The 22,745-nt window shown below is 39.1% G+C and overlaps 1 protein-coding gene across 2 annotated transcripts in view; it reads right to left on the bottom strand.

The window, feature by feature from the left end:
* LOC128693948 (RNA/RNP complex-1-interacting phosphatase) overlaps positions 1 to 17,096 on the bottom strand; it is a 285,964-nt gene extending 268,868 nt beyond the window's left edge. The window contains exons 1-2 of one of the 2 annotated variants that reach the window (XM_070091000.1): positions 16,965 to 17,096; positions 5,839 to 5,914 (exon numbers count right to left, since the gene is read on the bottom strand). In XM_070091000.1, the coding sequence (XP_069947101.1) occupies positions 5,839 to 5,895 (57 nt within the window). In that variant the 5' untranslated portion in view covers positions 5,896 to 5,914; positions 16,965 to 17,096. Of the gene's footprint in view, positions 1 to 5,838; positions 5,915 to 16,729; positions 16,906 to 16,964 lie in introns of those variants that run through there. The other variant, XM_070090999.1, reaches the window with a different exon arrangement.
* Between the last annotated feature and the right edge of the window lie 5,649 nt (positions 17,097 to 22,745).

The raw sequence follows: 22,745 nt of genomic DNA, 5'->3' as shown, positions 1-22,745 counted from the left end.
AAACAAAGCTGAAGGGGGTAGGGGAGTTTCGGTGGGGGGAAATAAATGGGATTAAATCTGGAGTATCTGAGAGAGTTAGAGCAAAGGAAGGGGTAGCAGTAATGTTGAATGATCAGTTATGGAAGGAGAAAAGTGAATATGAATGTGTAAATGCAAGACGCGTGAGCGTGTTTGATAGGAGTGAATGGAGACAAATGGTTTTTAATACTTGACGTGCTGTTGGAGTGTGAGCAAAGTAACATTTATGAAGGGATTCAGGGAAACCGGCAGGCCGGACTTGAGTCCTGGAGATGGGAAGTACAGTGCCTGCACTCTGAAGGAGGGGTGTTAATGTTGCAGTTTAAAAACTGTAGTGTAAAGCACCCTTCTGGCAAGACAGTGATGGAGTGAATGATGGTGAAAGTTTTTCTTTTTCGGGCCACCCTGCCTTGGTGGGAATCGGCCAGTGTGATAATAAAAAAAAATAAAAATAAAGTAAAGGTTGGATGCGAGAAGTGGGTCATAATAAGCGTGTATGCACCTGGAGAAGAGAGGAATGCAGAGGAGAGAGAGAGATTTTGGGAGATGTTAAGTGAATGTATAGGAACCTTTGAACCAAGTGAGGGAGTAATTGTGGTAGGGGACCTGAATGCTAAAGTAGGAGAAACTTTTAGAGAGGGTGTGGTAGGTAAGTTTGGGGTGCCAGGTGTAAATGATAATGGGAGCCCTTTGATTGAACTTTGTATAGAAAGGGGTTTAGTTATAGGTAATACATATTTTAAGAAAAAGAGGATAAATAAGTATACAAGATATGATGTAGGGCGAAATGACTAGTTTGTTGGATTATGTATTGGTAGATAAAAGACTGTTGAGTAGACTTCAGGATGTACATGTTTATAGAGGGGCCACAGATATATCAGATCACTTTCTAGTTGTAGCTACACTAAGAGTAAAAGGTAGATGGGATACTAGGAGAATAGAAGCATCAGGGAAGAGAGAGGTGAAGGTTTATAAACTAAAAGAGGAGGCAGTTAGGGTAAGATATAAACAGCTATTGGAGGATAGATGGGCTAATGAGAGCATAGGCAATGGGGTCGAAGAGGTATGGGGTAGGTTTAAAAATGTAGTGTTAGAGTGTTCAGCAGAAGTTTGTGGTTACAGGAAAGTGGGTGCAGGAGGGAAGAGGAGCGATTGGTGGAATGATAATGTGAAGAGAGTAGTAAGGGAGAAAAAGATAGCATATGAAAAGTTTTTACAAAGTAGAAGTGATGCAAGGAGGGAAGAGTATATGGAGAAAAAGAGAGAGGTTAAGAGAGTGGTGAAGCAATGTAAGAAGAGAGCGAATGAGAGAGTGGGTGAGATGTTATCAACAAATTTTGTTGAAAATAAGAAAAAGTTTTGGAGTGAGATTAACAAGTTAAGAAAGCCTAGAGAACAAATGGATTTGTCAGTTAAAAATAGGAGAGGAGAGTTATTAAATGGAGAGTTAGAGGTATTGGGAAGATGGAGGGAATATTTTGAGGAATTGTTAAATGTTGATGAAGATAGGGAAGCTGTGATTTCGTGTATAGGGCAAGGAGGAACAACATCTTGTAGGAGTGAGGAAGAGCCAGTTGTGAGTGTGGGGGAAGTTCGTGAGGCAGTAGGTAAAATGAAAGGGGGTAAGGCAGCCGGGATTGATGGGATAAAGATAGAAATGTTAAAAGCAGGTGGGAATATAGTTTTGGAGTGGTTGGTGCAATTATGTAATAAATGTATGGAAGAGGGTAAGGTACCTAGGGATTGGCAGAGAGCATGCATAGTTCCTTTGTATAAAGGCAAAGGGGATAAAAGAGAGTGCAAAAATTATAGGGGGATAAGTCTGTTGAGTATACCTGGCAAAGTGTATGGTAGAGTTATTATTGAAAGAATTAAGAGTAAGACGGAGAATAGGATAGCATATGAACAAGGAGGCTTTAGGAAAGGTAGGGGGTGTGTGGACCAGGTGTTTACAGTGAAACATATAAGTGAACAGTATTTAGATAAGGCTAAAGAGGTCTTTGTGGCATTTATGGATTTAGAAAAGGCGTATGACAGGGTGGATAGGGGGGCAATGTGGCAGATGTTGCAGGTGTATGGTGTAGGAGGTAGGTTACTGAAAGCAGTGAAGAGTTTTTACGAGGATAGTGAGGCTCAAGTTAGAGTATGTAGGAAAGAGGGAAATTATTTCCCAGTAAAAGTAGGCCTTAGACAAGGATGTGTGATGTCACCGTGGTTGTTTAATATATTTATAGATGGGGTTGTAAGAGAAGTAAATGCGAGGGTCTTGGCAAGAGGCGTGGAGTTAAAAGATAAAGAATCACACATAAAGTGGGAGTTGTCACAGTTGCTCTTTGCTGATGATACTGTGCTCTTGGGAGATTCTGAAGAGAAGTTGAGAGATTGGTGGATGAATTTGGTAGGGTGTGCAAAAGAAGAAAATTGAAAGTGAATACAGGAAAGAGTAAGGTTATGAGGATAACAAAAAGATTAGGTGATGAAAGATTGGATATCAGATTGGAGGGAGAGAGTATGGAGGAGGTGAATGTATTCAGATATTTGGGAGTTGACATGTCAGCGGATGGGTCTATGAAAGATGAGGTGAATCATAGAATTGATGAGGGGAAAAGGGTGAGTGGTGCACTTAGGAGTCTGTGGAGACAAAGAACTTTGTCCTTGGAGGCAAAGAGGGGAATGTATGAGAGTATAGTTTTACCAACGCTCTTACATGGGTGTGAAGCATGGGTGATGAATGTTGCAGCGAGGAGAAGGCTGGAGGCAGTGGAGATGTCATGTCTGAGAGCAATGTGTGGTGTGAATATAATGCAGAGAATTCGTAGTTTGGAAGTTAGGAGGAGGTGCGGGATTACCAAAACTGTTGTCCAGAGGGCGGAGGAAGGGTTGTTGAGGTGGTTCGGACATGTGGAGAGAATGGAACGAAACAGAATAACTTCAAGAGTGTATCAGTCTGTAGTGGAAGGAAGGCGGGGTAGGGGTTGGCCTAGGAAAGGTTGGAGGGAGGGGGTAAAGGAGGTTTTGTGTGAGAGGGGCTTGGACTTCCAGCAGGCATGCGTGAGCGTGTTTGATAGGAGTGAATGGAGACAAATGGTTTTTAATACTTGACGTGCTGTTGGAGTGTGAGCAAAGTAACATTTATGAAGGGGTTCAGGGAAACCGGCAGGCTGGACTTGAGTCCTGGAGATGGGAAGTACAGTGCCTGCACTCTGAAGGAGGGGTGTTAATGTTGCAGTTTAAAAACTGTAGTGTAAAGCACCCTTCTGGCAAGACAGTGATGGAGTGAATGATGGTGAAAGTTTTTCTTTTTCGGGCCACCCTGCCTTGGTGGGAATCGGCCAGTGTGATAATATATATATATAATATATATATATATATATATATATATATATATATATATATATATATATATATACACACACACACACACACACACACACACACACATATACACATGTATATATAAAACACTAAACTCCAATATATATCCTCCTCTTAAACTTTTTGACAGCTACAACAGAACACACAGGCACAAAACAAAGGCACAAAACTCTTTATCAACATCCCTTGTGTCTATTTCACCCTATGCAAAAATGCAATGCACATAAAGGGCCCCGAGAACTGGAATTCATTGCTCAAACCAGCCAAATGTTCCCTGTCTGACAGCCAATTTAAGGCTATAATTAAAAATCACTTCATCACCTAAACTTAACTCTACCAACACTATGCCTGAAATCATAGAACCAGTTTCAAACTACTTTAGAAATCCCAATTAACTTAAGAATACCAAATTAATTTAAGTATTAATACACACTTAAAATTGTACTGTTGTCAATTGTACTAATTTTTTTTTTACAACCCCTCTACTATAAATTTTATTATAAATTTTACTACCACTCCATAATGCGTGTGTAGTTTTAAGTAGTGTGAAAGCATTAGTAATAGTCTGTCCAAAATCCTCATGCATGTTAGTAACTTTCTTTGTGATTAACAATATTTTACTACGTGTAAATTACACACTGTATACTACACAAAGAAATAGATTTTTTAAATTGAAAATTACAAAACTCGCAAATTTGGGGGGTCTTGACTATATGGAAAACACCCAATACATGCACACACAATCACACTAACATTGATGTATGAATGGTGTATGTACAGATATACAGTGATACCCCGCAAATCCAGCCTACCATTATCCAAACTTCGCCAATTTCCGAACAGGCCAAGAAAGGGCAAAATTCTAAAAGTACCGAAACATTCAAACAGCCATTCAGATGGCAAGGCAAAACAGCCTAGGTGCTTGCAGGGTTGTATAGATGCCCTGTCAATGCATTACAACCACTCTATGAAGGCTTGGTTCACAGCAAGAATTTTCAGGGATTGGTTTTTCAACTCTGCAGTGCCTGAGATCACCCGCTACCACACCAAGACCCTGAAAATAAGCCGAAATCATGTTAAGGCCCTCTTGCTCCTTGAAAATGCTACTGCACGTTCCCATGTGTCTGAACTGGTTGTTCATCATGGCCATATCAGAGTTATGTTCTTGCCACCGAATACCACATCACTCATCCAACCCATGGATCAGGGTGTGATTGTGGCCATTAATCCTTAAACTGTCCAAGCAGATCTATATTCACATGCGTAGTGCTCCAAAAGTAGATCTATGTTTTTTTTACATATTTTCAAATATAACAAAAGAAAAACGTAGATCAAAGTTTTTTTTACACTTTTTCAAATGTAAAAAAAAGAAAAGATCTACTTTTTTTACATACTTTCAAATGTTGAAAAAACGAAGATCTACATTTGGACAGTTTAAGGGTTAAAAGGCTATACTATTGCCAAAGATTCTTGGAGGACATAATGGTGGAAATTGACGAAAAAGGCCGAGATGTGGGAGCCTCGACCCTAGACAATCTTAAAAATGCAACCTGATCACCTGGAATGATGTCCCGCCATCACCCCTTGCCAATGGTTGGAATCGGCTCCTTCATGGGATTGATCCAGTTATTGATTTCGATGGATTCGAGGCAAAAGATTCCCATCGCCAGTTACTCGAGGATGGAGAAAAACTACAGAAGACGAAGTGCAAGACAGGCTAGTGTGTGACCAAGACGACTCTGGTGTGCAATCTCTGACGGATGCAGAGATTGCAGAATCAGTGGTGCACCCGGAACACTCCGAAAGTGACGACAACAACCCAATGCCTCCAAGACCAAAAACTTCAGCAGCAAGGGCAGGTGTCGAAACACTTTTGGGGTATTTGGAGCATCCACTGTCCACAGCCCATTTGAAAAGTTATTGTCCTGTGGTCCATGAAATCCGGGAGGCTGTTATTCGAGCCCAGAGTGTCTGGTCTCACTGCCTGACAACATTGGACTTGTTTTAAACCTACAACGCCATCGCCAATGGCGATATGACGGTATAGATGCGCATTTTTTTCTCCCTCACGTATCCGAAAACTCTGTTTCCGAATCGGTCTCGGCCCATATAGTTCGGATACGAGAGGTATCACTGTACACGATACATGTGCATTATTATCATCATCATTGGGAAGTGCTAAACCCATAGAGATTATACAGTGCCTGTGGGGAGGGAAATATAGAAGGCATTCAGGCTTAATTCAGGGAATTGGAGCACAGATTCAATACTCTAAATATAGAGCCCCCTCATCAGTATCAAGTAACTTCCCTTGAGGGGTGGTACATGTACAGCATATATGCGTATAAGCATACAAACTCCATAAAAAAAATTGTAAATTACCTCCACTTTGTAAATACTGACATCACTGTAAAGCAAAAATGGAAACTAAATCAGAATATTTACCTCACGAAGTGGAACCTTAAATGCAATGAACCTCGTCCCTGGTATCTGTCGGCCCATGCTTTTGTAACTCTCCCATCTGCAAGATATTAAAATAAGATTTACATTTCAAAAGCTCCATTGTATAACAGCAAGAATGTGACCAAATTAAAATTTTGCATAAACAAAAGGAATACATGATTACCTACCTTCAGTGCCTGTGATGCACCATTCTTTTAGCAAACTGCCCACTTTTTTTTTTTTTTTTTTTTTTTTTTTTTAAAGTTTTGTGACTATTCAGGAATTTGCCTAATAAACTTTCCTTATCATTATTAACACCAAAAGAATATTTCAACCAAATTTATGCTCTGTCTGCACCAAACTTTTTTTTTTTTTTTTTTTTTTTTTTAAAGTTTTGTGACTATTCAGGAATTTGCCTAATAAACCTTCCTTATCATTATTAACACCAAAAGAATATTTCAACCAAATTTATGCTCTGTCTGCACCAAATGCTCTAATTACAAAAAAAAATCTAAAATGCTGAATTCCCAATGGGTACAAAAAAAAAAAAAAAACAGGATGGCTCTTAGTCCAAATATTAAACCATGTTTGGATTTAAAATACTGCATTAATATATAATGAAAAGACAGCATGCAGACTATACATATACAGTATACAGAACATGCCTATATAAAAATATAACTATGAAACTACATAGGTGCCCCAATGTAAATAAGTTAGTGTTTTACTTTTTGGACTCTACATAATTTACTGTAAAAAACTAAAATTTTTAAATTGTGCGAGGCCTAAACAAAACAAAAAAAAAGAATGACCTGACAATGTCCAGAACACTGGTCAGCCCATTTAGTCAGAGCTGTCTTATTGTTATGGTCTGCTATGTCTGATCTGCTTTATGCAGACCAGAGACATACAGAATGCTTCAATACCCCCAGTACAACCATCAACTACCGACAACCCTGCATACACATCAATGCAAGAATAACAGCCATCAACCTCAGCCCAGTAGGGTCACGTCAACCCTCTTCCTATACTATAATTCCATGTCAATAAGCAACAATAACCAGACTGTAAGGCAAGTCAAACTGTGGTACAATACAGTGAATCACTGATTTAACAGACTAATAAAGGGATGGGGGTGTTCATTAATAAATACCAATTAGCTTAAGATCACTAAATCAATTTCAAGTATTAATACACACTAAAATGACTACAATACAACCTTTCCTCACTTAGTGACATACTCATTTACGATGACTTGGATTTACAACGGGCTCTGGCCAGTATGCATACCTTAATAATGTACAGGTCTCCCTCAACATTCGCGTTTTCAACTTTCGCGGGCTTCACACATTCGCGAATTCCCAACCGCCAAATTCCCAGCTGCCAAATCATATTTAAGTTTACCGCCACGAGTTCTTACTACCTTCCCTCCGACCCCTGCAACTGGCAGCCAGCCCTCCCACCACTGTGTGGTGAGTGTTTTGCTTGTTCATTATTTGCTATTAAACTACAGTAGTATAAATAATGTAAACCCATTTATGACTGCATATTGGAATGGCTATTCGGACAGGTATTGGAAGGTGACATCATGTGTTTACTCTTGAACACAGCAAAGAATCAAACATTTCTACTACTGCTAATAATAATAATAATAATAATAATAATAATAATAATAATAATAATAATAATATAATAATAATAATAATATAATAATAATAATAATAATAATAAATACGATAGAATTGAAGAAGGAAATTATACAAAAATACGAGGGCTGAAGCAGTGGTGGAGGAAGTGGTTGACGCATCGTCAGTGTGGCTTTCTTTATGCTGGAGCGAGTATTAGTCTTCGTGCTCTTCCAAACATTTCACAATAATTCATTGTATTTGGTGCTTGTAGATTGAGTGTGACTGGAGTGGTTGAGGCAGTTATAGAGGCAGTGGGTGAGGCAGCAGTTGAGGCAGTGGTAGAGGCAGTGGTAGAGGCAGTGGTAGAGGCAGTGGTAGAGGCAGTGGTAGAGGCAGTGGGTGAGGCAGTGGTAGAGGCAGTGGGTGAGGCAGTGGGTGAGGCAGTGGGTGAGGCAGTGGGTGAGGCAGCAGTTGAGGCAGTGGTAGAGGCAGTGGGTGAGAGTGGTAGAGGCAGTGATATTTACTAACATATATGTTATAAAAAATAATAGTACATTATGAATAACATTTATTATTATTATTATTATAAATGTTATTAATATTAACATGTACTATTATTATTTATAACATATATGTTAGTAAATACCACTGCCTCACCCACTGCCTCAACCACTCCAGTCACACTCAATCTACAAGCACCAAATACAGTGAATTATTGTGAAATGTTTGGAAGAGCACGGAGACTAATACTCACTCCAGCATAAACAAAGCCACACTGACGCTGCATCAACCACTTCCTCCACCACTGCTTCAGCCCTCGTATTTTTGTACAATTTCCTTCTTCAATTCTATCATATTTATTATTATTATTATTATTATTATTATTATTATTATTATTAGCAGTAGCAGAAATGTTTGATTCTTTGCTATGTTCAAGAGTAAACACATGATGTCACCTTCTAATACCTGTCCGAATAGCCATTCCAATATGTAGTCATAAATGGGTTGACATTATTTATACTGTAGTTTAATAGCAAATAATGAACAAACAAAACACTCACCACACAGTGGTGGGAGGGCTGGCTGCCAGTTGTGGGGGGTCAGAGGGAGGGTAGTAGGGACTTGCAGTGGTGGAGGCAGTGGTATTTAATAATATACATGTTGTTAAGGCATAACGTATGTATTTAGTACAATTTACGACGTTTTCATGTATTTTACGATTGTTCATGGTTCAACAAGTTAAGGAAGCAGTATTGTATTATATTTCCCTACAATATATTGGGGCACCAAACATTCACGTTTTTTCAACATTCGCGAGGCTCTTGATCCCCTAACACTCGTGAATGTTGAGGGAGACCTGTATATTAAGAACTGATTTCTTCTATTCTGTTTATTACAATATACAGTACGTACACTGCTGTATAAACATTTAAAAATATACAAGAAATGTTATAAATAGTGCAAAGGTGACATTACAACATCAAAGATGGTTGACACAAATCCACTACCATCACAGTATGCTCCTCACCTAGCGACAAATTCGTTTATGAACGTGGTCTCTGATCGCGGGTTCTATCCCCCGCCCGTGGTATGGTTTGTTTGCAATCGTGTCATTATGATTTCAGGAGTCATGGTCTTAAGAACGGAGCTACAGTGGTCCCTCAATAATCGTTCATAATCCATTCCTGGAAGTGGGACTATTATCGAAATGGACGATTTTCGAATCAATTTTCCCCATAAGAAATAATGTAAATCCAATTAATTCGTTCCAGACACCCAGAAGTATCAACAACAATTTTTTTTTACCTAAAAGATAGATTTACATGCACAAAAGAATGAACATTCAACATGACAGTTACCTTTATTGAAGGCTGTTGTTGATGAATGGAAGACAGGGAGGAGGAGAGAGGGAAGAGAGGTTATTTGGAAGGGGAATCCCCCTCCATAGGGGTAGCTGAGTGGAACGGTCTGCCTAGTAGGGTGATCGAAGCTAAAACATTAGGTAGTTTCAAATTTAGGTTGGATAAATACATGAGTAAGAGGGGTTGGATTTGAGTCAGATTTGCACCTGAGTTTATTGCTTGGGTAGCATTTGTTCTGTTAGTGGGTTGGATTTGTGAAAGACTGGCCTAGTATGGGCCAGCAGGCCTGTTCCAGTGTTCCTACTTTTTTAAGATCTTATTTAACATCACACTTACCAGTAGGGTGATCGAGGCCAGGACCTTGGGTAGCTTTTAGAAGAGATTGGACAAATATAAGAGTTGGAGGAGCTGAGTTTGATTTGTGTCATTGGGTACGGGAGTAAATTCTTGGGTAGCTTTGGGTAGAGGTCATTTTGATAAGGACCTGCCTTGTATGGGCCAGTAAACCTGCAGTGTTCTTCCATTGTTATGTTCTTATTGGCTATTTGTTTGTGTGAGGGAGGGATGGCAAGTTTATTGTTGGGGAATATGACACTAATATCAACTCTATGGCTTATTTATCTATCACAATTCAGCTAATAATGACATAAAAACAATATTAATAACATAGAAACACGGAATATACTCTAGAATGAATAAAATAAGTCATTACGTATGTCAAGAGAGGTGTTGTCGACTACTAGGAACATCACGACAGACGTCGCCAAGGAAGGTAAAAACATTGTTGTTGGGGATAGCCAGATTAAGTACATGGATAGGGCATTCTGCTTGAAGGATAGGAGTAGGAGGCAGAGAGTGTGTTTTCCTGGGGCTGGGATGAACGATATTGTTAGCCGTCTGGATGACATCATGAGAGGTAATGGGAGCAATCCTATTATCTGTCTCAGTGCTGGTGGCAACGATGTTGGCAGACTTAGGAGTGAGGACCTGATTAGCAGGTATAGGTCAGCAATAAGAGATAATTAGGAGGAAGGGTGGGAACCCTGTCATATGTGGTATTTTGCCAAGGAGAGGAGTTGGAAATGAATGGTTGTCCAGAGCAATTGGAGTCAATTGCTGGTTGGACAAATACTGTAAGGAAAATGCGGTAACATTCATTGACAACTGGGATCTCTTCTATGGCAGAAATGACATGTATGCCAGGGATGGGGTTCACTTATCTAGGTCTGGGGTGGGAGCACTGACCAACGCAGTGGAGGGAGCTGTTAGGTTTTTAACCCCTTCAGGGTCCAAGGCTCAAATCTGAAGTGGTGCCCCAGTGTCCAAGAATTTTCAAAAAAAAAATTTGTTATTTTTTCTTATGAAACGGTAGAGAATCTTTTTGTGAAGGTAATAAAACAAAAAGTACGAAATTTGATGGAAAACTGACGAAATTATGCTCTCGCGAATTTTGATGTGTCAGCGATATTTACGAATCGGCGATTTTGCCGACTTTGACTCCCATTTTAGGCTAATTACATTATTCCAGTCAACCAAATTCTTAGCTATTTCACTAGTATTACTTCTATTCTATCTATTGAGCACAAGAAATCGCCAAGTCAACTGTTTCAACTACAAATTAAAGTGATCGGAAATTGTTAATTTGGCCAATTTAACACAAAGCTCAAAATATTCCAATTTCAAAATAGGGTCCAGAATAAACAATGTAGGCATTCCTGGAATTAAACTAACATTTCCTCTGTTCATTAGTTACGTTTTGAGGCTTTACAAATAAATTCCATTTTGATTTTTTATTCACATAATGAATTTTTATTCACACCAAAAAATAGGAGATTTACTCTTATGCAATACTGTAATAATTGTATAAATATCATCACCATATTTGTGAATGCATATTAGACCCACCAGCTGGCGTGTATTAGACGTGTGAGGTCGTTTGTTTACTCTTGAATATCGGCAAAAATTTAACATTTCTGCTACTTTGAACTCAGTTTCAAGCCATTTCCAGTGCTAAAACCAATCAAAATCATCTCTATTTCTGTAATATATCTTCCATTCTATCAAATGAGACCAAGAAATCACAAATAGAACTACAAAAAACATATGAAAAAACACTGCAAAGTCGCTGTTTTAATCGAAAAATCAGGATTTCATTTTTTTTCTCTCATTATACACAGCGTGCTGCAGGATCTGTTTTATGTGGTGCACACATACCACATAGATGTATTCTCTCATATCTAGGCCCAAATGTACCACTCACAGTTTATCAGAGTGAGCTGAGCTCATGACGTAGATCTACGGTTTGGACCCTGAACGTAAAGCCGTAGATCAACGGGACAGACCCTCAAAGGGTTAAACTAGGAATAGTTAGTGGTATGGGTTTTGGCGGGAAAACAGTGAAGTCCCAGTGTAGTAATATGTGTACATACTAGGAAAACTAGTAATAGGCAAAATGAGGTGGATATTGGAAAGCCAGTGGCACTAATTGACAAGGACATTAATAGGTTTAGTGGAATAACAGAAAGTAGCAGGAAGGTTAAAGAGAAAGGAGGGTCCTTAAATATATATTACACAAATAGTCGTAGTGCTAGGAATAAGATGGACGAGTTGAGACTAGTTGCTAGTGCAGGTAACATTGATGTATTTGCCATAACCGAGATGTGGTTTAATTCAAAAAGTCGGGACATGCCTGCGGAATGTCACATTCAAGGTTTTAAATTGTTCCAAGTAGATAGAAGTATCGGTAAGGGGGGGTGGGGTGGCATTGTATGTCCGAGATCGCTTGAACTGTTGCATAAAAACGGGTATTAAGTCTGAAGTAACACATACAGAGTCTGTTTGGATAGAATTTTCAGAGGGGCATGAAAAATTTATTTTAAGAGTGATATACCAGGTCCCAACCCAGTCCTCAATGCTACCCAAGAAGTAAGCTCTGATAACTCTATCCACTCATTTGCAAGTCCCAAATGAATGGATAGAGTTATCAGAGCTTATTTCTTGGGTAGCATTGAGGACTGGGTTGGGAAAATGTTTCGTTAGTGGGATGAATTGTAAAGGACCTGCCGAGCATGGGTCAACAGGCCTGCTGCAGTGATCCTCCTTTATGTTCTTATGTTCATCAACCACTATCACAACTGCTTCCACTCTACCACCACCATCTTTGTATTTTTCTACAAACTTTTTCATAAATTATGTGTTTCTCACATTCTTTACCAAAGGGCTGGCACTAGAAGCTTTCTTTGGAGCCATGGTAGCTTATTTAGCACTTGCAAGCACTAAAATCAATGGAATATTATGAAATATTTCGTAGGAGCATGCGAGGGGACCGTCACTCACTGGTAAACAATGGCACACTTGCTGGGAAGGCAGGCCCAGGCGGCTCAGAGCATGAGTACCCGTCCCGGACGAAGGACGATTAGCAAGTCAACGGACCATTTGCGAGCCAATATTTAGACGAAAAAACAGGACTATTTCCGAAATGGACGACTTTCAGGCCGGACGATTATTGAGGGACCACTGTACATCATTAAGTGAGGAGAGGCTGTAGTAAAATTTTAAGTATTAATACACACTTAAAATTGTACTGCTGCAAATTATGCTAATTATAATATTTTGCTATCTCTCCATTGTAAATTGTACTAATTGTAGTATTTCTGCTACCTCTCTTTTAATAAAATTGCATAATTAAATTTTACATCTCAATAATCTATGTCTAATCTTAAGTAATCTGTAAGGACAGGATGTCTGCCTGAAATAAACATCTATACTAGTGACTTTCTTTAACTATTTTAACATCTAAACTTCACAAAGAAATAAAGTTGTTTGTTTGTTAAAATTCCTCAAAAGTACTGTATACAGCATTTATATTGAGGTCTCTGCTGTGTATCCAATTTCAATATGTGCTCTAATCTTCAACATCCTCAGGTAATTTTCTGAGAATCCTTATAAGTTACAAAAATAGCTAATACAAATCTTCCTGCATACATTACCACATTTCATTCTGAAATCACAAGTAGAATGTAGGAAACAGTCTCTTATGTAAGTCACGAGTAGTCAGTATAAAACAAATGTGTACATTATAAAATCACTGATTAGAGAGCCTCAAATAAGTTGTACATGTGAAAAGATCACATATCCACATTGCTTACTTATGCTGTAGTACTCTATTAATAAAACATTACTCTTATTCCTTTCTGCACCTTCACCTGCAATGCCAATTTTGACAGGTATACATAATTTTAGTTGCATAAAATGAATAAACAGCCTCTCCTCACTAAACAACCGAGTTCTGTCCCTAAGACCACATCGGTAAACGAATTCATCGCTAAGCAAGGAGCATACTACAATGGTAGTGGGTTTGTGTTGGCCATCTTTGATATTGTTTTAGTGTCACCTCTGCACCATTTATAACATTTTTAATATATTTTTAAGTGTTTATACAGTAGTATACTGTAATAAACAGAACAGAGGAAATCAGCTCTAATATACATAATTTAGGTACATCTGAGTCGTCAGTAAACGAGTACGACGCTAAGTGAGGAAAGGCTGTGCTACATATTAAAAAAAAATTCTCACTTTTCGAACAGTATTTTGATTTCAAAGTTTAATGCAAGGTAGTCTGGAAAAGGCAATCAGAAATCCCCTGAACTAAAAAAAAACGAAACTCCACAAACTCTTTATAGACAGTATCCAGTGAAGTTGCCTAATTTAAAAATCACCAATATGTATTAGAAGGTTGGTTCAGTCACTTTATTAAAACAACCAAAGCTCAGCCAACAACATAATTTAAGTTTGCATCTGGTTAGGTTAGTTTAGGCCTAGTATCTGTAGATAATGTTATTTAAGTACAGTACATGTATGGGTGAACTCTTCAGTTGTCAGAAAACATCATATATTTCTCACGACTGACCTCTGACCTGGGAACATGAGATCAGTGATATCCTTACAGACATCTCATTACTGATGGTACACACTACGAACAGGTTCATGAATAAGACATATGCATGACAGTCATCTTCATTGCTGAAACCTTTTGGTTGCAGAGCAGGTGCCTGCAGTTGAATACAGGTGAATATAACACAGGAGACACTTTAAAATATGAGTAATTTTGAAGTGACCAGCTCCTCAGCCTGGGAGGAGAGATTTAACACCCCCTTTCAAGTCTGAAAGACTGATTACCTCGACATTACTTCTACCATCTCATTTTATATTCACCTGTATTCGACTGAGGCAGCCTGCTATATGGGTGAAACAATTCAACAGCATGCTACTCAAGTGTTGCACATGTCTTATCTCATGAGCTTCCTGGTAACTTTACTACTCTTTCTTCCCCCACTAAGGATGATGGCCCATGATGTAACTGGTCACTTTATGAGCAGCCTACCCCAGGCCTACACAAATTATTAAAAAGTATATTGCATCATTGAGTTGATTAGAAATTATTTAATTTGGTGAAAAACAAAATCATTGTAAATTAAAGTAAAATATGGCATTACACCACTTTTACACAGCAAGTTGTAAGCTGACTTCGTATACCCGTTTCAGATCACAGGATAAGTTGTACTAATATTTCCACCTTCAGTGACAACCTAAAAATAACCTAATAATTAAAGCAGCACTTAAACATCACCTAGTATTACTTCTGCCGGGTCACTGCATGGAGAAGACCCAGGCAAGGACCCATCCTGGCAAACCTTCCTGTACCTAATACCTGCCTGAGACTTCAACATATAAAATCACACAAGCTGAAGGTGTGTTCTGAGGTGGTTTACCACTGATGCAGCCGACTGGCCGTATTCTCTTTCTACTCAGTCTCAATGCATGCCAGTGGACGTGTCTATAGCTAAGACTGCATATTGATTTGAGATGGCTTTTTCCAAGCGTTTTAAAAATATTTCACATTTATGTTTTTAAGTTTACCGATTTTATTATTTAATATTTCAGTAACTATCAGCTTGTTGCTAGTGGTGTTCGAGTCTCTTTTAACAGATGCCAAAATATGGGCAGTGTTAAAAATGTTATCAGATGAACAGTAGAGCATTCCTACCAATAACAGGGCGGTGTCTAAAACAATGAAAAACACACACCACCATAGCATGTTAGTGCTGCTGAGCGAATATAAAATGTTTCATCAGGATCATTTGAGAGTAAAAAATATTACCACGAGGTTTAATAGTAAACAGGAAAAGTAGCCTACTGGTGCTAAGTGCCAACGAGTTTTCATAATTATTTTTCGTTAATTATTCTTTTTTATGCAAAATAGCTTACGTGATTCATTACTGGGTCATATACAGGAGATTAGATTACTGTCTAGTATCAAAATGCTTCTGTAGGCTTAGGTTAAGGCCCATTAGCAATGTAACCTTCGGCCTCCAAGATCTGGGTAAATTTTTGACTTATTTGAGGAAAAAAATAGTCTTCAACATTGTAAAATATGGTAACTATAAAAAACAACGCAGATCAAGATTAATAACAAAAGAACAGACTAAAAGCTATACACCAATACTTACCACTCTAATAAGGAAGCATAAAAATTATATATTATATTAACAGGCTTAATTAAATAAATGGGGCCAGAAAAAAGATCTGAAAAACTCTCATCCAAACCCTGGGCTTCAAAAACTGATCAAAACCTGGAATATTGTCCTAACTAAACCAAATGACCCTAACATCCATCCTGTTCAAAAATCAGTATACTAAATGATTAGTATTTGAACATGTGTAATTACCATCAGAAACGTTATAGATTAAAAAAAAAAACTCAAAAAAATGACAATCAAAAACTAAAGTATATGAATTAATATCAAAGTTTACAAAACTGATCATTCTCATAAAGCAGCTTAATTATCCAGTAGTTATTAAGTAATTTTATTCAGGTACACAAATAGTTACATAAATTATCATACATAGCAGTATATATGTAGATTACCCAGAATAAACCAAAATAGTCAAATTGACTTATTTCCATTGGGTGGACCAATAATGTTACCTAACTCGTGTAACTTTATTTAGGTACAGATACACCTAAGTACAATTATTATACATAATAACACATGATGCAATAAAATCACAGTAAACAGGTGATATCACAATATGCAAAACAACCAGTGAAAAAAATAAGTGAACTTCCAAGCGCTTTCGTGATTTCTTACATTATCAAGGACCTCTAAAAATAATAAAGCAGTAATAAATACGTAAATTACCCACCATTATAACCAAAAAAAAAGGTCAATAAATGATTCATTTCCATGAGGGTATATTAAGTGAATGACGTAGCATGTAGAAATAATTATTTATTATTAAATAGATAAAGAAACACGTGGACCAACGAACATCTGGTCGACTCTAACATCTCGACACTAAATATTAATCATTAAACCACTGTAAAACAGTATAAACCTTTACCTCTCTGGGATACTGTTGTTTGAAAAGCCACCCCTAAAATACTTCGACATGATGGTATAGAAAGCTGTGATCTTGTTCCTTGTTCTTCTCGAGACTGTAGTTTGATCCGAGGTTCCTCCTCCTCCTGGTCACTTCTGCAATAATCTTGAATACAGCCCACATATAAACATAAACCCACCTACAAATATCATTAGAAATAATTTGCAATATTTACCTCCCTCAATAATAAACTCACCACTTTACTAACTTCCGCTAAGAAGCCGACGGCTTTTCTGATTTTATCGAGCTGTTTTAAGTGAATAAATCAATTCGCCAGCTTCTGGTTTTTAGCGGAAAGTGGGTTATACTTTGAGAAATGTTTGTCGAGGAGGTAACAATTTTGTCCTGGTGCTGCCATCTGTCGAGAACAATAGGAAATTTAACTGGTTTAAAAGATAATTGTTGAACCTGTTGCACACGTGTATATATACGTTATAAATATATGTATTTACGTAATAATCGCGAACAAACGATTATTACGTATATTTATGATTATTGCGTATATTTACGCGCTATTAAGGCACATTGTATACATACTTACTTACACATACATAATTACTTATATATACATGTAACCCCGTGGCCTGACTGGCAAAGCTCTCGATTCACACAAGGAGTACCCGGGTTCGATTCCCGGCGGGGTAGAAACATTTCGAAGCGTTTCCTTACACCTGTTGTCCTGTTCACCTAGCAGCAAGTAAGTTTATTCAGGTATACAGTTACATAGAATTATCATACATAGCAGCATATGTGTAGAGAACCTAGCATAACCCAAAAAAGTCAGACTGACTTATTTCCATTGGGGTCCTATGTGCTAGTAGACTGGTGTGGGTCGCATCCTGGGGGACAAGATTGAGGATCCCAATGGAAATAAGACAGTTTCCATGACTATGACTCATCCTTGTCGTAGGGCGATCATGAAACAAAGGCAGTAATTCGAAACTATTAACAACATAAGAAAGAAGGAACACTGCAGCAGGCCTACTGGCCCATGCGAGGTAGGTCCACGTCTCCTACTGGCTTAACCTAATGACCCAACCTAGTCAGGTCAGGTCACATTCACTTAAGGAAGAAGGCATCAAGACCTAGTGGCACAAGCTGCAGAACAACCTTTTTCAGGTCTTGTATCGATAAAATTGGGATCTGATTCAAGATTATAACCTGAAACTACTGATTTCCAAAATTTTCGAAGCCTCTTATATTGATTTAAGTCTGAAATTTAGCGGTTTGGTGACGATTTATCAAACAGGAACATTAATATAAACAAGGTATACAATAGCAACATATATACTAAAGACACGTAATGCAACTATTGTGGAAACGTTTCGCTCACCAGGAGATTTCTTAATCTAATATTTAAAAATATAAAAAATGGACTATATAAGGAGAGTGAATGTCAGGTGTAGTTTAGATTAGTGCACAAAATTTCTCAAAATCACCTGACACTTACATTGTTATGGTGACCCGTGACATACCTGGAGTTTACCTGGAGAGAGTTCCGGGGATCAACACCCCCGCGGCCCGGTCTGTGACCAGGCCTCCTGGTGGATCAGAGTCTGATCAACCAGGCTGTTACTGCTGGCTGCACGCAAACCAACGTACGAGCCACAGCCCGGCTGGTCAGGAACCGACTTTAGGTGCTTGTCCAGTGCCAGCTTGAAGACTGCCAGGGGTCTGTTGGTAATCCCCCTTATGTATGCTGGGAGGCAGTTGAACAGTCTCGGGCCCCTGACACTTATTGTATGGTCTCTTAACGTGCTAGTGACACCCCTGTTTTTCATTGGGGGATGTTGCATCGTCTGCCAAGTCTTTTGCTTTCGTAGAGAGTGATTTTCGTGTGCAAGTTCGGTACTAGTCCCTCTAGGATTTTCCAGGTGTATATAATCATGTATCTCTCCCGCCTGCGTTCCAGGGAATACAGGTTTAGGAACCTCAAGTGCTCCCAGTAATTGAGGTGTTTTATCTCCGTTATGCGCGCCGTGAAGGTTCTCTGTACATTTTCTAGGTCAGCAATTTCACCTGCCTTGAAAGGTGCTGTTAGTGTGCAGCAATATTCCAGCCTAGATAGAACAAGTGACCTGAAGAGTGTCATCATGGGCTTGGCCTCCCTAGTTTTGAAGGTTCTCATTATCCATCCTGTCATTTTTCTAGCAGATGCGATTGATACAATGTTATGGTCCTTGAAGGTGAGATCCTCCGACATGATCACTCCCAGGTCTTTGACGTTGGTGTTTCGCTCTATTTTGTGGCCAGAATTTGTTTTGTACTCTGATGAAGATTTAATTTCCTCGTGTTTACCATATCTGAGTAATTGAAATTTCTCATCGTTGAACTTCATATTGTTTTCTGCAGCCCACTGAAAGATTTGGTTGATGTCCGCCTGGAGCCTTGCAGTGTCTGCAATGGAAGACACTGTCATGCAGATTCGGGTGTCATCTGCAAAGGAAGACACGGTGCTGTGGCTGACATCCTTGTCTATGTCAGATATGAGGATGAGGAACAAGATGTGAGCGAGTACTGTGCCTTGTGGAACAGAGCTTTTCACCGTAGCTGCCTCGGACTTTACTCTGTTGACGACTACTCTCTGTGTTCTGTTAGTGAGGAAATTATAGATCCATCGACCGACTTTTCCTGTTATTCCTTTAGCACACATTTTGTGCGCTATTACGCCATGGTCACACTTGTCGAAGGCTTTTGCAAAGTCTGTATATATTACATCTGCATTATTTTTGTCTTTAGTGCATTTAGGACCTTTGTCCAATAGTTGAGACAGACAGGAGCGACCTGTTCTAAACCCATGTTGCCCTGGGTTGTGTAACTGATGGGTTTCTAGATGGGTGGTGATCTTGCTTCTTAGGACCCTTTCAAAGATTTTTATAGATGAATGGTTCAGAGAACCGACATGTTGATAAATTAGACACATGTACAACTCTTGGGTATCTTTATTGAGGAAACGTTTCGCCACACAGTGGCTTCATCAGTCCATACAAAGGAGAATCTTGAAGAACAGGAGGAGAATGAGGTAATCAGTCCCTCAACCTTGAGTCGATGTGGTCAGTCCATCAATCTTGAATAGAATACGGCATACGGTTTATAAGCTCCTTCTCAGCACGTATGCCGTATTCTATTCAAGAATGATGGACTGACCACATCGACTCAAGGTTGAGGGACTGATTACCTCATTCTCCTCCTGTTCTTCAAGATTCTCCTTTGTATGGACTGATGAAGCCACTGTGTGGCGAAACGTTTCCTCAATAAAGATACCCAAGAGTTGTACATGTGTCTAATTTATCAACATGTCGGTTCTCTGAACCATTCATCTACAAACCTGTCAGACACTGCAACTTCTTGGGATCTTAATACTTGGGAATTCTTCGCTTGCCTAATTCTTGGGCACGACCTACTTCAACATTGAACAAATGTTACACGACCTATGACTGCTTCACCTCTCCTGCCAACGGTTTAATAGCTCCTTCTCAGCACGTATGCCGTATTCTATTCAAGATTGATGGACTGACCACATCGACTCAAGGTTGAGGGACTGATTACCTCATTCTCCTCCTGTTCTTCAAGATTCTCCTTTGTATGGACTGATGAAGCCACTGTGTGGCGAAACGTTTCCTCAATAAAGATACCCAAGAGTTGTACATGTGTCTAATTTATCAAAGATTTTTATGATATGGGATGTTAGTGCTATCGGTCTGTAGTTCTTTGCTGTTGCTTTACTGCCCCCTTTGTGGAGTGGGGCTATGTCTGTTGTCTGGCTTGGTGTCAAAAGCTTTCGCTTCACAAGGTGATTTCCGGGTTCGATTCCCGGCGAGGGTAGAAGCATTGGGCACGTTTCTTTACACCGGTTGTCTATGTTCTCCATCAATAAAATGGGTACCTGGGCGTTAGTCGACTGGTGTGGGTCGTATCCCGGGACAAAACTGACCTAATTTGCGGGAAATGTTCAGTATAACAAGCGGCATTCTATATAGTAGTATGTCATTGATGTCAGCTATGGTCTGTATACCTTGTACATGTACCTGTAGAAATAAAGATTATATTATTATTACGATCAGTGAAGAGGCGGGGCCAGGAGCTGAGTATCGACCCCTGCAACCACAAATAGATCAGTAGAAATAGGCGAGTACATTAATACAGATTGCCATAGATATTATGCATAGCGGCGTTCAATTAAATTTTCATTGGTTGGTGGACTAATTGAGGTTTTAAACCAATCGACCACACTAGGGTCAGATACATGTGCAGCATCTGGTTATTATTGTAGACGTATCGCCATCCAGTGGCTTCATCAATACAAATTCTAGGACATAACTAGAAGACAGTAGAACTATTTACAAAAGATGGGGTAATCAGTCCCTCAGCCTTGGAGTTGGTGTGAAGAGCACCGCAGTGTTGTAGAGATTCTGGAGCACAGAATCTCTTATCTTTCATCTTGTCGGTACTGTATACCTTTCTTGCACACACTGGGGTCATTACGACTGCACTTAACGTCTTCAACACCAGATAAAAATATTTTACAATGGGAGAAATAGTGTATACATCTCTTCATTAATAAGAACGCAAGAACGAGGATAGACTGAGGACACTGAATTTCCACTCTCTGAAGAGTAGAATTAGGGGGAGAATATAAGTAATGTTTACAAATGGTAGACGGAAATAAAGGTAATTCATATGTGGTGCAGAATAGGTAAATTATAAAAGGGGGAGCGCTAAACCCGCAGGATTATGCAGCGCCTGTGGGGGTGGGGGGATGTGAAAGGTATTCGGGTTTAATTCAGGGAACCGGAGCACACATCCAATTCCCTAGATCAAGGACAGGACTCGCAGCAATGGGTTCAGGCTGCAAAAAAAAAAAAAAAAAATGGGTTTAGAAAGGATATAGGAACGCACTGGTTCATCAACAGCTGTGGGCGAGTGGATCAAACTCTCAGTCATGTATTTGTCTAAACAATTTACAAAGCTCTGTTCCACAAGGCACAGTACTCGCTCCCATCTTGTTCCTCATGTGGAAAAAGACACTTATGTACAGTTCAGGACATTTATTAAAGGAAACGTTTCGCCACGAGTGGCTTCTTCAGTCCTAATACAGAGAAAACTAAGAAAACATTTATATATATAGTGGCAGGAGTCAGGCGAGATGACGCGTGGGTAGAGGTCGTAGTAGTAGTAGTAGTAGTAGTAGTAGTAGTAGTAGTAGTAGTAGTAGTAGTAGTAGTAGTAGTAGTAGTAGTAGTAGTAATGGAACTAAGGAGGTGAGGCAAGAGAGGGACCTGCTGGCATCAAGTAACACCAGTTCCCAGGATGGGTAATATCCTCTTGCTTAGTAATTTTGAAATACTGTAACTACCGGATTTTTGCTTTATAGTGTTACTGGCAGAAATTAGTGCAGCTTCAATGCATTTTCTCCGTCTTAAGTCGTCTTCTTTAATAACTAGTTTAGCTTCATTGAATCTCATGAGGTGTCCGACATCGTCTCTATGTTGAACACATGTGTTTTTGCGGTCATCATTTCTGCAAACATTTTTGTGTTCTGCTATTCTAATGTCTAGAGTTCTAGCTGTTTCCCCTACATATACTTTGTCACACCCCCCACATGGTATAGTGTAGATTCCTGCACTTGTGCCAGAATCATGCTTGGGTTTTTGTATCAGGTTCCTAATAGCAGTTGAAGAGCTGGTAGATATTTTAGCCAGTTTTCTGTCAAACATTTTTGAAACATTAGTGGCAACGTTGCTGATCGGTAAAACGATGTAACTTGGAGGCTTTTCTTCAATTTGATAGGTGTTGGTCTTGCTGAGGATACGTGTCGCACGTTTCCTGCAGTCACGTATGAAGTGTAGGGGAAAGTGCAGTGAACTAAAAAAGTTGGTGATGTATGTACATTCTTCTTCGAGGAACTGTGGACTGGAAATTCTGTAGGCTCTCAGAAAGAAGCCAATAACTACCCATCTTTTAGCTCTTGTGTCAT

This window comes from Cherax quadricarinatus, chromosome 33 (assembly GCF_038502225.1).
Source record: "Cherax quadricarinatus isolate ZL_2023a chromosome 33, ASM3850222v1, whole genome shotgun sequence".
Lineage (NCBI taxonomy): Eukaryota > Metazoa > Arthropoda > Malacostraca > Decapoda > Parastacidae > Cherax > Cherax quadricarinatus.
This window is presented reverse-complemented; position numbering and strand designations above follow the sequence as displayed.